Below are 12,105 nucleotides of genomic sequence, written 5' to 3' on the forward strand. Positions count from 1 at the left end.
AATCTAGCACAGACAGACTGAAAGTTTAGGAAGTGTGTGAAAGTAATGCACCCCTCCCTGGGGAAATGGAAAACCTTAACATTGGTCTTATTTTCAGGGGAGGGTGGTCTTTGACACGGCGAGTGATTAACCATTGGAACAATTTACTGATTATTGTGGGGGATTCTCCATCGCTGACAAGTTTTCAGTCTAGATGGGGTGTTTTTCTAAAAGCTCTGCGCTAGGGATTATGGCCACAGAGTGCTCATGGCGTCTCTGTTTCTGTCTGCACGGCCGTGCATCCCGGCAACCATGGCACAGTTAACTAATTGGATCCTTAATGTCCCAGTGCATTTAAAAATACGTGAAATTAGAGCATCCCCTGTGTGTGCGACCACCTGCCCTCCAAGCCTGCCTCTCCCTGCTCTGTTCAAAGTGCATTTTCTGTTATTGAAAGCGGTTTCTAGCAAAGACAGAGGGTTGAAAATCTTCCTGTGCAGTTAGTATTCCGCTTCACCAGGCCATTATGCAGGACCGGCTTAACCTTTTGTGGGCCTGGCGCCAAACATGTTTATGGGCCCCCATTGGCATGGGGTGGGATGGGGGAGTGAGTCCCCAAAGCCAGGGGCCAGCCGGGGGCAATGGGGCGTGGGGCGGGTTGGTGCCTGGGGGCAGTGGGGCTTGGGGCTGGTCGGTGCCCAGGGGCAGTGGGGCATGGGGCGGATTGGTGTAATGAGGGCAGTGGGGCATGGGGTGGATCGGTGCCCAGGACAGTGGGGCATGGGGCGGGTCGGTGCCCGGGGGGCAGTGGGCCCCGGCATTGGGGGAGGGGGGGTGTCAGGATCCCTGCCTCTCCTCTCCTTGCTGTGCCCCCTGGTGGTGGACTGGATTACTGTGCCTGAGCTGACACTGTCAGCTCCTTGTGGGAAGCGGGAGAGGTAAGGGTCCCGGCCTGCTCCTTGCCAGAAACGGGAGGGCCACACAGGCTACTGGTCCCCGCCACTCGGGAAGGTGCCCCCGTCCTGCGCCCATGCTGGGCTCGGGCTGGCTGTGAAGGTGGCTGAAATGTGCCATCTTGAAGATCCCAGGTCATTAAACGGGCCGGATCCTTAGCCGGCGGAAATGGCGTAAACCCAGTGAGTTTGATTGCGCTAGCCTGAGTTACACTGGCTCCGGGGGTGGGCATGGAGTGCTGACTCACGGCTCTCTTAGCACATTACCCCTTCTTCTGGCTGCGCCCTCTGGTTCTAGGGCTGCATCTCATGGGTCTGCTGCTTCGTGCCGGACTCTGCCTGGGAACAATCTGTACGTGCCCCACAGCCCTGGCACCCTGGGGTTAAAGCCTTGATTCCTTTGGTCAGCCGTGGGGTGCGAAGGCTCACGGGGTCCCTGTGACTCTCCCTACAGAAGAGCGTGAAGGAGGGGCTGTTACTGAAGCAGACGAGCTCCTTCCAGAGGTGGAAGAGGAGATACTTCAAGCTGCGGGGCCGGACGCTGTATTACGCGAAGGACTCCAAGGTAGGATAAACCCAGCGGCCCCTGGGCATTGGGGAAGCTCTGGGAGGAGGTTCCTCCTTACAGCCTCCGGCCCCGGGGTATTGCCAGAATGACGGCCGCCATCGCTGACACCCCGGAGACTCCGCTGGGGCCTTGCAGAGTTCGAAGCATGATCTCAAGCCCCCGAGCCAGTGCGGCAGCAGACTCGCCCTCAGCGGACTGGGCACAGAGGGGCCTGTCACACACGGCATCTCTCCTCCCTCGCAGGCGAGTCCCCAAACACTGGACCTGCCTGGGGATGCTCCTCCCTGGCCCCGCGGTACTGGAGCTTGGGACTCCCCTGCTTCCCTGGGTTGTCCAGTAGCCTAACCTGGGCTCTCTTCTCCCCTGGCTGCGGGAGCTAATGCACCCTTGCCATCCCATCGGGGCAACCGTAGAAGGAAAGTCAAAGGACTAAGGCCCTCCCGTCCCCCAGCGTGTGCTCGTGCTCGCTGATGTACGCGCACCTCCCTTCTCAGCAAGCCAGCTTCTGAAATGGGCGGCCAGCTCCGGGAATGTTAAGTGATTCACTCTGTCTTCGGACACCCGCGCTCTGGTTTATTGCTCCGGACTGCCACAACGCTGTCCCCATTGACAGATCCCCGCCAGGCAGCCAGCCCCTGTCATGGAGGCCGGGTTGCATATCAGGGACAGTTGGTCACTTGCCAACCCATCAGGGTGGAGCACGTGGCAAGCCAAGCAAACAATGGTTTCCTGACCTCTCTAGTGCCCAGGATGGGTCTCCCCTGGACAGAGAAGAGGGCTCCGAAAGGCCGAGGATTCAGAGAGGCGAAAGGCCTAGCCCAGGGCAGGGTCCTTCCCTAAAGTCCTCCAGGACTTTGCTCAGCTTAATTTTTAAGGAGGGGGCGTTTCACAAGCCCTTAGCATTGACCTAACTCCAATCCTGGTTGACCTGGTTGAGTCAATGGGAAGAGAGTTAGGCTGATGTGAAGGCCCTGTTCCTCCAAGCTATCAAGGTGCCTAACTCCCATTGATTTCAGTAGGGATTTAGGCACCTCAATACCTTTGAGGGGCTGGGTTTTTGAAAAGCCAACCTTAAATATCTTCAGCGAGAGGCTTCCCAGCATGCCCTCTGTCAGCCTACATGGTGACTGGCTAGACCCTACTCCGCTAGGCACCGTTACTGACGCTCAGAGGGACCTGCTGTAAATCATAGCGCTGTCGGGCTGGACGGGACCCTGAGAGGGCATCATGTCCAGCGCCCTGCGCTGAGGCAGCACCCAAAAACCCTGGACCAGCCCTGACAGGCATTTGGGGCACGTGGAAAGCCAAGCAAACAATGATTTCCTGACCTCTCTAGTGCCCAGTGATGGGAATCCCACAGCCTTCCTTGGACGCCTATTCCAGCACTTACCTGTCCTTCTAGTTAGAAAGCTTTTCCTAATGTTTAAGATACATCTCCCTTGCTGCAGATTAACCTGATTATTTCTTGTCCTACCTTCAGGGGACCTGGAAAATAATTGATCCCCGTCCTCTTTATAACAGCCCTTCACATATCTGAAGACTGTGATCAGTCCTCCGTTCAAGACTAAACACACCCTGTTTTGTTAACCTTTCCTTGTACGTTAGGGTTTTGAAAATTATCATTTTTGTTGCTTCCTTCTCCAGTTTGTCCACATCTCTCTGAAAGTGTGGCGCCCAGAACTGGGCACAGTTCTCCCACTGAGGCCTCATCAGTGCTAAGCAAAGCAGGACAGTTCCCTCCTGTGTCTTTCATACGACACTCCTATTAATAATGAGAGTCCTGTAGCACTTTAAAGACTAGCAAAGCTTATACAGACTAACACAGCTACCCCTCTGGAACTTTTCACTCCTATCAATACATCCCAGAATGATATTAGTCTTTTTCGCAACTGCATCACACTGCTGACTTATATTCAGTCTGTGATTCACTAGAACCTTTTCAGCAGTACTGCCACCTAGCCATTTATTCCCCATTTTGTAGGTGTGCATTTGATTTTTTTTCCTCCCTTCCTAAGTGTAGTACTTTGCACTTGTCTTTTCTGAATTTCATCCTGCTGATTTCAGACCAATTCTCCAATTTGGCAAGGTGGTTTTGAATTCTAATCCTGTTCTCCAAAGTGCTTGCAAACCTCTCCCAGCTTGGTGTCAGCTGCAAATTTTATAAGCAGACCCTCTGGTCCATTATCTAAGTCATTAGTGAAAACATTGAATAGTATGGGACCCAGGACAGACCTCTGTGGGACTCCATTAGATGCAGCCTCCCAGTGTGGCAGCAAATGGTTGATAATTGCTGTTTGAGTACGGTCTTCCAACCAGTTTTTTCTCCCACCTTTTAGTAATTTCAGCTAGACCACATTTCCCTTGTTTGCTTATGAGAATGTCATATGGGACTGTGTCAAAGCCTCACTAGGAAGGAAATGAGACTGGTTTGGCATGATTTGTTCTTGACAAATCCATGCCGGTTTGTCTTTATAACCCTGTTATCCTCTAGGTGCTCACAAACTGATTGTTTAATCATTTGCTTCAGTATCTTTCCAGGTATTGAAGCTAGGCTGACTGATCTATAATTCCCTGGGTCCTCATTGTTCCATTTTTTAAAAGCAGGTACTACATTTGCCCTTCTCCCGTTCTCCAGGAGTTTTCAAAGATAATTGCAAACAGTTCCAAAATTGCCTCAGCTAATTCCTTAAGTACCCTAGGATGAATTTCATCAGACTCTGCTGATTTGAATACATCTGACTTATCTAAATAGTCTAGAAATTGTCTCCAACACATTCTAAGAACTTACTCGACATTTTGTGTTTGGCTGTATTACTTTTCCAACAGATGTCTGGGTAGTTAGAATCCCCCGTTACTGCCAGGGCTTGTGTTCTGGATATTCTGTTATTTGTTCTAGAAATGCCTCATCCACCTTCTCTTCCTGATTTGGTGGTCTATAGCAAACCCCTACAATGATGTAGTCCCTGTTTTTCACCCTAATTATCTTTACCCCAAGGATCTTAACTTGTCTTCCTCTTCCCTCCTTCTGGACCTCAGAACAAGTGTCCATATTCTTGATGCAAAATGCAAAACCTCCTTCCTTTTCCCCTGCCAGGCCTTCCTGAACAAGCAGTAACCCTCTACCAATATTCCTGTCATGAGATTATGCCCCTGAGTCTCTGTGGAGCCTGTGTCATAATTTAGCTTCTGAACTAACACTTCCAGTTCTTCCGGTTTATTCCCCAGACTCCTTGCGTTTGTGTAGAGACATCTAAGCAGCTAAGCAGTTTCCCTCACTGTTTTACATCTTGCTCCTCTGACCCTATTGTCATTTTTCATTGTCCAGCCCTCTGTTAAGGTCCTCTCTTTTTTACACCTGCCTTTGGACTTTTGTCACCTGCCCCCTTTGAACCTAGTTTAAAGCCCTGCTGTCTAGGTTATTGAGTCGGTGCGCGAAGATCCCTTCTCCTTCTTGTTCCGGGAGAGCCATCTCTTCCCCGCAGTCCTTCCTGGAACAGCTTCCCATGGTCAAGGAAGCTCCGGCCCTCCTGTCCACACCATCTGCACAGCCACGTGTGGCGCGTTCATCTTCAGGATGTGAATGTCCCCGTCTGGGGCCTTCCCCTCAACCAGGATGACAGAGAACACAGCCTGCACCCCTGACTCCTTCACCCTCCCACCCTGCACATCATTAGTGCCCACATATACCTGTCACAAAAAGGCATTGATAACGTCCAGGCCACGTTGTCCTTTGCTCAGCGTCCTTCCCAGGGCGCAGGTGGGCATTCAGTGGTGTGATGAGCTCGCCAGTTCTCCCTCTGGGGGGATTTGTTGCCATCAGAGCATCTCTGATGAGACAGATGTAACGGATTCTTCTCCAGTAGCAGATCTCACCCTGTGGGAGCTGACACAGGCTCTGGGCTCTCTCTTTGGATGCGTCTACATTGTGCTAAAAGACCCATGGCGCAGAGTAGACACTCGGGTGGTGCCTGGGCTTTGCGACCGTCCCTCCCTTGCAGCTTCTCAGAGCCTGGGTTCCAGCCCAAGTTTGAATGTCCACACTGCAGTTTTAGATCCCCGTTGTTACCCACAAACTCTACGGCCCCCCACCTTCACCCCAATCCAGAGGGCTCAAGGCATAACTTGGTTAAGGCACCCCCACCCTTTCCCAATCCGTAGGACTCCGGGGGGAAGGCACCTACCTTTACCCAATTCACACTCTATTCTTTCTCAATTCGTAGGACTCTGGGTGTATTTTTCTACAGGCTTGCGGGGCCTTTTACAAGTGAAAGAACCTTACACAGTAATATCCTTATTCTCTGTTTAGTAACGATCACCGAAAGAGAATACATGCGCTAAGCATACAATGTTCTGCTCACCAGTCAGGCAGGGAGCTTCTCCCAGTGGCCAGTCAGGATTAGATCATCTGGGGACTCCAGCGTCTCCACAGTATGGTTGGCAGCTCTGACCTTAGGCTGTGTCCTGGAGTCAGGTTCCAAAGAACTTCCTTTTGGGCCCCAGTTATACAGCTAAAACGTGGGTCCTGCTCAGCTTCACCTTCACCAGTCCTTTTAAACAAACGTACTGCAAAACAGCAATCCTAGGCCCTTACGAAACAGTCCTTTAACCAATTATACCCTCCCCCCCAACCGTGGTTGATTTAAATATTGCCCACTTAGTTATGCAACAGACAGAAACAATCAAAGGAGCAGACAGAAATCATTCAGATAAAACAACAGAGAAGTGGGAACCATAAAGACCAAACAATAGAACGTGTAGATTTTACAACCACAACTGTTGGTCAGTGATTCCTTGCCAGACAGAATGCTATCACACAAAGTTTTCTTTAAACACCTTAAGCTCTGTTGCTTTAGCCGGTGGTGGTGGATACTGTTAGGACAGCAGCGCCTTCTCCACAGCCTGCTATGACATTGTGGGATGTAATTTCCTGGGGACGGGGGTACCTGCATCTTAGCTTATGACTGCTGCTGTTTAGCCAAAGAACAAGATCTTAGACCTTACATCGGGGCCCCGCGAACCCGAGTCAGCTGACCCGGGCCTTTTCTTGCCATGTAGCCATATCTGTTGGTCCCCACGCTGCTCAGTTCTGCCACCATGTTTGCATCTCCTGTGCGCTGCTCCCAGACTGGGCAGCATGGTTCAATCAACCCGGCACCACCCAGGAGCTGGGAAATGCTGGGGTCTGTCCCTGCATCTGCCACCGATTCATTCCGTGACCCACGGGGAGAGGTGTGGCCTCTCTGGGGCTTAGTTTCCCCTCTGTGGCGATGGAGGCACTCTTGGTGCTCCCCCCCCCAGTGTAATGCACCCTGTGGTCGAGAGACCAACTGCACCAAGGAAGGGTGAGCTTTATTATAATCTGGATTTTACTGATCAAACCAGTGTCAGGCCATTGACGGACAGTGTCCCCTGTGCCTACCTGCTTCTCCAGATGGTGAATAAATGCTTAGGTAATCTGGCCCTGTCCCATCCCAGGGGTCACTCCAGGACCCTCTGCCCTCTTGCGGAACACCCATTCTCTAGGACTCTCTGGTTCCGATTGCTTTGAACAGGTTTGAAGCTGCTTATGTCCCGTTGCAGTCTCATGCGGGTCCTCACCCAAAGCGTGCTCCCTTTGTGGAGTTACATTGACTGAGCCCCAGCAGGCCATATGGTCCAAAATGGCCCGTCATTTTGGGTGCCCAGTTCTGTCGCTAGCCCCACGTGGGGGACCTGAGTGCTAGACGTGGAGGCACTGCAACTGACCGGCCACTCCTGGAAATATGGTCCGCCCTACTAGCCTGCCCGGGTAGAATTTACCTTTAAATAGACTCCCCAGCCTAAACGCAGGCCAGGTGTAGGCCGGTGTGTTTCCACTGGAGTCCGGGGGCTGGTCCCATTTTTCCCAGGTCTGGATCCGGCCCTCCTGCAGCTTGAGCAGAAGCAGGAGAGGTCACTTGGAGCATCCTGCCACTCATGCAAGCCAGCCCTTCATGATCTAACCCTACCCCCTTTGTGGCAGCCCAGCCAGATCTCCCGCTCCGGCAGTGGGAACAAAGGTGGGGACAGCCCCAGGGCCCCATGAATCATGAAACTGGCCCCTTTCCATCACTGCCCCCAATATTAACGCAAAACAAGTCTCCCTGGCCTATGGTTCCCAGGCTCTCCTTGGGCAGAGCCAGGCTCCGTGCATTCTGTGGCTGGCCTGAAGGCTGAGGCTGTCTTTTTGCTGGTGTCTCTGCTATGTCACCCTCTCCCTCATGCCTCCCCAGTCGCTGATCTTCGATGAGGTGGACCTGTCAGATGCCAGCGTGGCAGAGACCAGCACCAAGAACATTAACAACAGCTTCACGGTAAGTCCTGGTCCAGCGCCAGTCGAAGTACCCACCGTGGCTTCAGCATCTGCCTGCCATTATTTGGGGCAGAGAGCTGAATAGGGCTGCTGCCCTCCCACCATGGGCCTTTCCCTCTTGCCCCCACAAACCAAGAGTCAGACTGTATTTGAGGGGTAAGATCTGGGCACTCATGCGTGTGGGGGTCCCGTAGGAGGGATAATCTCCTGGTAGTTGGGAGTTTATTGGTGGTCAGTTGATTCCTGATACAAGAGAGTGATTAATCCTCTATAGCAGATGCCCAAGAGCACCTTTGCTGGGAGAAGCAGGGACCAAAGTAAGCGTGAGCCTCCAGACAGCTAGTGCTCCACTAGCGCTGCGTTTCGGGTGAAATCCAGCCCTGTGAACTTAGGTGGGATGTGTGTGGGCTGCCCGTGGCACATGGGGGGATTTCACCCCCCGGGACTGCTGCTGGAGTAGCCCTGAGCTTCCCACAACAGATGCCCTCACTCTGGTCCCCACTGAGGCCTTTGCTGGGCTCCAAGGCCTGCTATCCTTCCCCTTTCCCTATAGCGGCTCTTGCTAGAACTGGACATGCTTTGCCTGTGTCCGCAGCATCCTGGACTGTTCCCTAGACACTCAGAGCTCCAGCTGAGGCAGCGGCAGGCCCAGCAGGACACTGGCCACGCTCACCCTTGCTGGAACTCCACTGAGTTGCATGGGAGGTGCATGTGACCCATTGCTTCTGCCCCAGCGTGCACCCAAGGGCCCAGCCCTGCACCCAGTGAAGTCAATGGAAGCTTTCTTGCTGACTTCAGTGGGAACAGGACTGGGCCCCAGAGCCCCTCCAGGTAGCCTGTAACCTACGTGTAATTGTCTCCAGTTGGGCATGGAACTCCAGGGACTGTATCAGGGAAGTGTTTGCTGAGGAGGGCTGCACTGGCATCTTGTGGGGGGCTGCTACCTTCTGATTCACTAGGAATGGGGGGGGAGATTGGCTTGAGTGCTCTCTGGAATGGAGCGTGGGCTCTGTGCTCCTTGCCACCAGGGGTGAGCAGGGAAATGCTGATCTCCCCACGTCCTTTGGTAGCCGTACATGGTGGCAGCAAACTGGCCTCCCTTTCCTGTAACATCCCTGGCAGCACAATCCATGAGCTGCATGCATTGGCTCCTCTGCACTGGCTGCGGGCCATCCAGCAGCTTCCAGTCTCTTTGCAGCTGAGGGTTTAACAGGACAGTTTCTTTCTCTAGGTGATCACGCCTTTCCGAAAACTCATCCTGTGTGCCGAGAACCGGAAGGAGATGGAAGACTGGATCAGTGCCCTGAAATCCGTCCAGAAGTGGGAAATCAATGAGGTAAGAGAGGCATGCACACTGGTCGGGAGTCCCCAGGTAGTAGGTCCAAGACTGGGCGTGTTAGCAAAACTCCTAGACACAGGGAAACAATGAGATCATAGCAGTATTCATCTAAGGGATGGTGTATTGAGATTGTCATGAGACACGGTTTACTGTGCAAGTCATGCTATACATAAATGTAGCTAGCTGTGACCTTGTGAACACAGGGAGTGTGTGTGTGTGAGAGAGAGAGAGAGAGAGAGAGAGAGACAACAATGGGGTGTGAACTCTGCCTTTTATTATTACTATCTCCTAGGTGTATTATGGTAGCACCAAGGAACCCCAGTCACGGATCAGGACCCCAATGCGCCAGGCACTGTACAAACTCAGAACAAAAAGACAGCCCTTGTCCCAAAGAGCTTATAATCCTCCTTGACGGTGAAGCCTTGTCAGCTGCATCGTGTGTCTTTGGAATGGTCACTTTCCTTTGACTGACAGTGCAGGAGACTATTTTCAATCTCTGACGTCCCAGCGGACCTGTCCCTCACCTGGTGTCATTGGTGCAGTTCTGTTAAAATCAGTGGAGCTGGCTGTGTTTGCCAGCAGAGGAACTGGCCCCTTAGGTACTAACTAATGACTGGCCAAGCCAATTTCCCCCCTTTTCTTTGGAGACTTTCTAGTGTTTTGCTAATTTACAAGGATAAACCTACTGGGCTGATGTGAGATCTGGTGTAACCTTTTAACGTATTGAGTAGAGCTCATTCATTTCATTAGACGTCTCCTTGGGCAGGGAGCTCCTGACATTCTCCGGGACAGAGGCTGTATGAAACGGGCAGTTCAGTTAGGGAGCAGATGCTCTGTGGAAAGCGGGTCGTAGCGCTAGGTTTGCTTAGTCAAGAGGGGGCATTTGGTAGCAGCCTCCAACTACCTGTAGGGGGGTTCCAGGGAGGATGGAGCTAGGCTGTTCTCAGTGGTGGCAGGTGACAGAACAAGGAGCAGTGGTCTCAAGTTACAGTGGGGGAGGTCTAGGTTGGATATTTGGAAAAACGTTTTCCCTAGGAGGGTGGTGAAGCACTGGAATGGGTTGCCTAGGGAGGGGGTGGAATTTCCGTTGTTATAGGTTTTCAAAGCCCGGCTTGATAAAGCCCTGGCTGGATGATTTAGTTGGGGTTAGTCCTGCTTTGAGCAGAGGTTGGACTAGATGTGACCTCCTGAGGTCCCTCCCAACCCTAATATTCCATGATTCATTACCCTAGCAGAGCTGTGTGTAGCGGGAGCGCCGAGCTAACAGGGCCAGATAACATGAGATCTGACTTGAACAAAACCATAAGTGTCCAGGTACTGCCTGCACAGTGGTGGCACCTCTAAGGAATCAGTTTTCCAGGCATAAACGTCCCAGCAGAACTGCTTAGATGTCAGGTTTCTGCTTTCAGGCTCCTTGAATGTGACTCTCCCCCACCAGCCTCACAGTATCATATTTGTCTTGCTCTGGGCTTAAACAATCACGCACATGCACTTCCTTGCTCCTATAGACTCTAAGGTCAGAAGGGACCAATATGATCCTCTAGTCTGACCTCCTGCACAACGCAGGCCACAGACCCTCACCCACCTTCTCCTGTAATAGACCCCTAACCTATGACTGAGTTATTGAAGACCTCAAATCATGGTTTAAAGACTTCAAGGTACAGAGAATCCACCAGCAAGTGACCCATGCCCCATGCCACAGAGGAAGGCGAAAAACTCCCAGAGCCTTTGCCAATCTGCCCTGGGGGAAAATTCCTTCCCGACCCCAAATATGGCGATCATTTAAACCCTGAACATGTGGGCAAGACTCACCAGCCAGACACCCAGAAAGAATTATCTGTAGTAGCTCAGAACCCCCCATCTAATGTCCGATCACAAGCCATTGGCATATCTACCACCAGTAGTCAAAGATCAGTCAATTGCCAAACTAGGCAGTCCCATCATACCATCCCCTCCGTAAACTTATCAAGGTCAGTTTTGAAGCCAGCTAGATTTTTTGCCCCCCACTGCTCCCCTTGGAAGGCTCTTCCAGAACTTCACTCCCCTGATGGTTAGAAACCTGTGTCTAATTTCAAGTCTAAACTTTCTCATGGCCAGTTTATATCCATTAGTTCTTGTGTCCACGTTGGCGCTGAACTTAAATAATTCCTCTCCCTCCCTCGTATTTATTCCTCTGATGTATTTATAGAGAGCAATCATATCTCCCCTCAACCTTCTTTTAGTTAGGCTAAACAAGCCAAGCTCTTTGAGTCTCTTCTCATAAGGCAGGTTTTCCATTCCTCGGATCATCCTAGTAGCCCTTCTCTGCACCTGTTCCAGTTTGAATTCATCTTTCTTAAACATGGGGGACCAGAGCTGCACACAATATTCCAGAAGAGGTCTCACCAGCACCTTGTATAACAGTACTAACACCTCCCTATCTCTATTGGAAATACCTTGTCTGATGCATCCTAGGACCGCATTAGCTTTTTTCACGGCCACATCATAGTCTCATAGTCATCCTGTGATCAGCCAGTACGCCCAGGTCCTTCTCCTTCTCTGTCACTTCCAACTGATGCGTCCCCAGCTTAAAGCAGAAATGCTTGTTATTAGTCCCTAAGTGCACCTTGCACTTCCACTATTACATTTCATCCTATTTCTGTTACTCCAGTTTACAAAGGTCATCCAGATCTTCCTGTACAATATCCCGATCCTTCTCTGTACTGGCAATACCTCCCAACTTTGTGTCATCTGCAATCTTTTTGGGCCAAGGTCAGTAATAAAAGGTTAAATAAAATCGGTCCTGAGACTGATCGCTGAGGAACTCCACTAGTAACCTCCCTCCAGCCTGACTGTTCACCTTTCAGTATGCCTCATTGTAGTGTCCCCTTTAACCAGTTTCTTATCCACTTTTCAATTTTCATATTTATCCCCATCTTTTCCAATTTAACTAATA

General features: G+C 51.5%; 1 protein-coding gene across 1 annotated transcript in view; it reads left to right on the forward strand.

The window, feature by feature from the left end:
* The first annotated feature begins 1,393 nt into the window (after positions 1–1,393).
* DGKK (diacylglycerol kinase kappa) overlaps positions 1,394–12,105 on the forward strand; it is a 65,009-nt gene continuing 54,297 nt past the window's right edge. The window contains exons 1-3 of the mRNA XM_067548527.1: positions 1,394–1,497; positions 7,752–7,832; positions 9,063–9,167. Of these exons, the coding sequence (XP_067404628.1) occupies positions 9,114–9,167 (54 nt within the window). The 5' untranslated portion in view covers positions 1,394–1,497; positions 7,752–7,832; positions 9,063–9,113. The remainder of the gene's footprint in view (positions 1,498–7,751; positions 7,833–9,062; positions 9,168–12,105) is intronic.

This window comes from Emydura macquarii, unplaced genomic scaffold (assembly GCF_026122565.2).
Source record: "Emydura macquarii macquarii isolate MOO-44397 ecotype Brisbane River unplaced genomic scaffold, CSIRO-AGI_Emac_v2 contig_1253, whole genome shotgun sequence".
NCBI lineage: Eukaryota > Metazoa > Chordata > Testudines > Chelidae > Emydura > Emydura macquarii.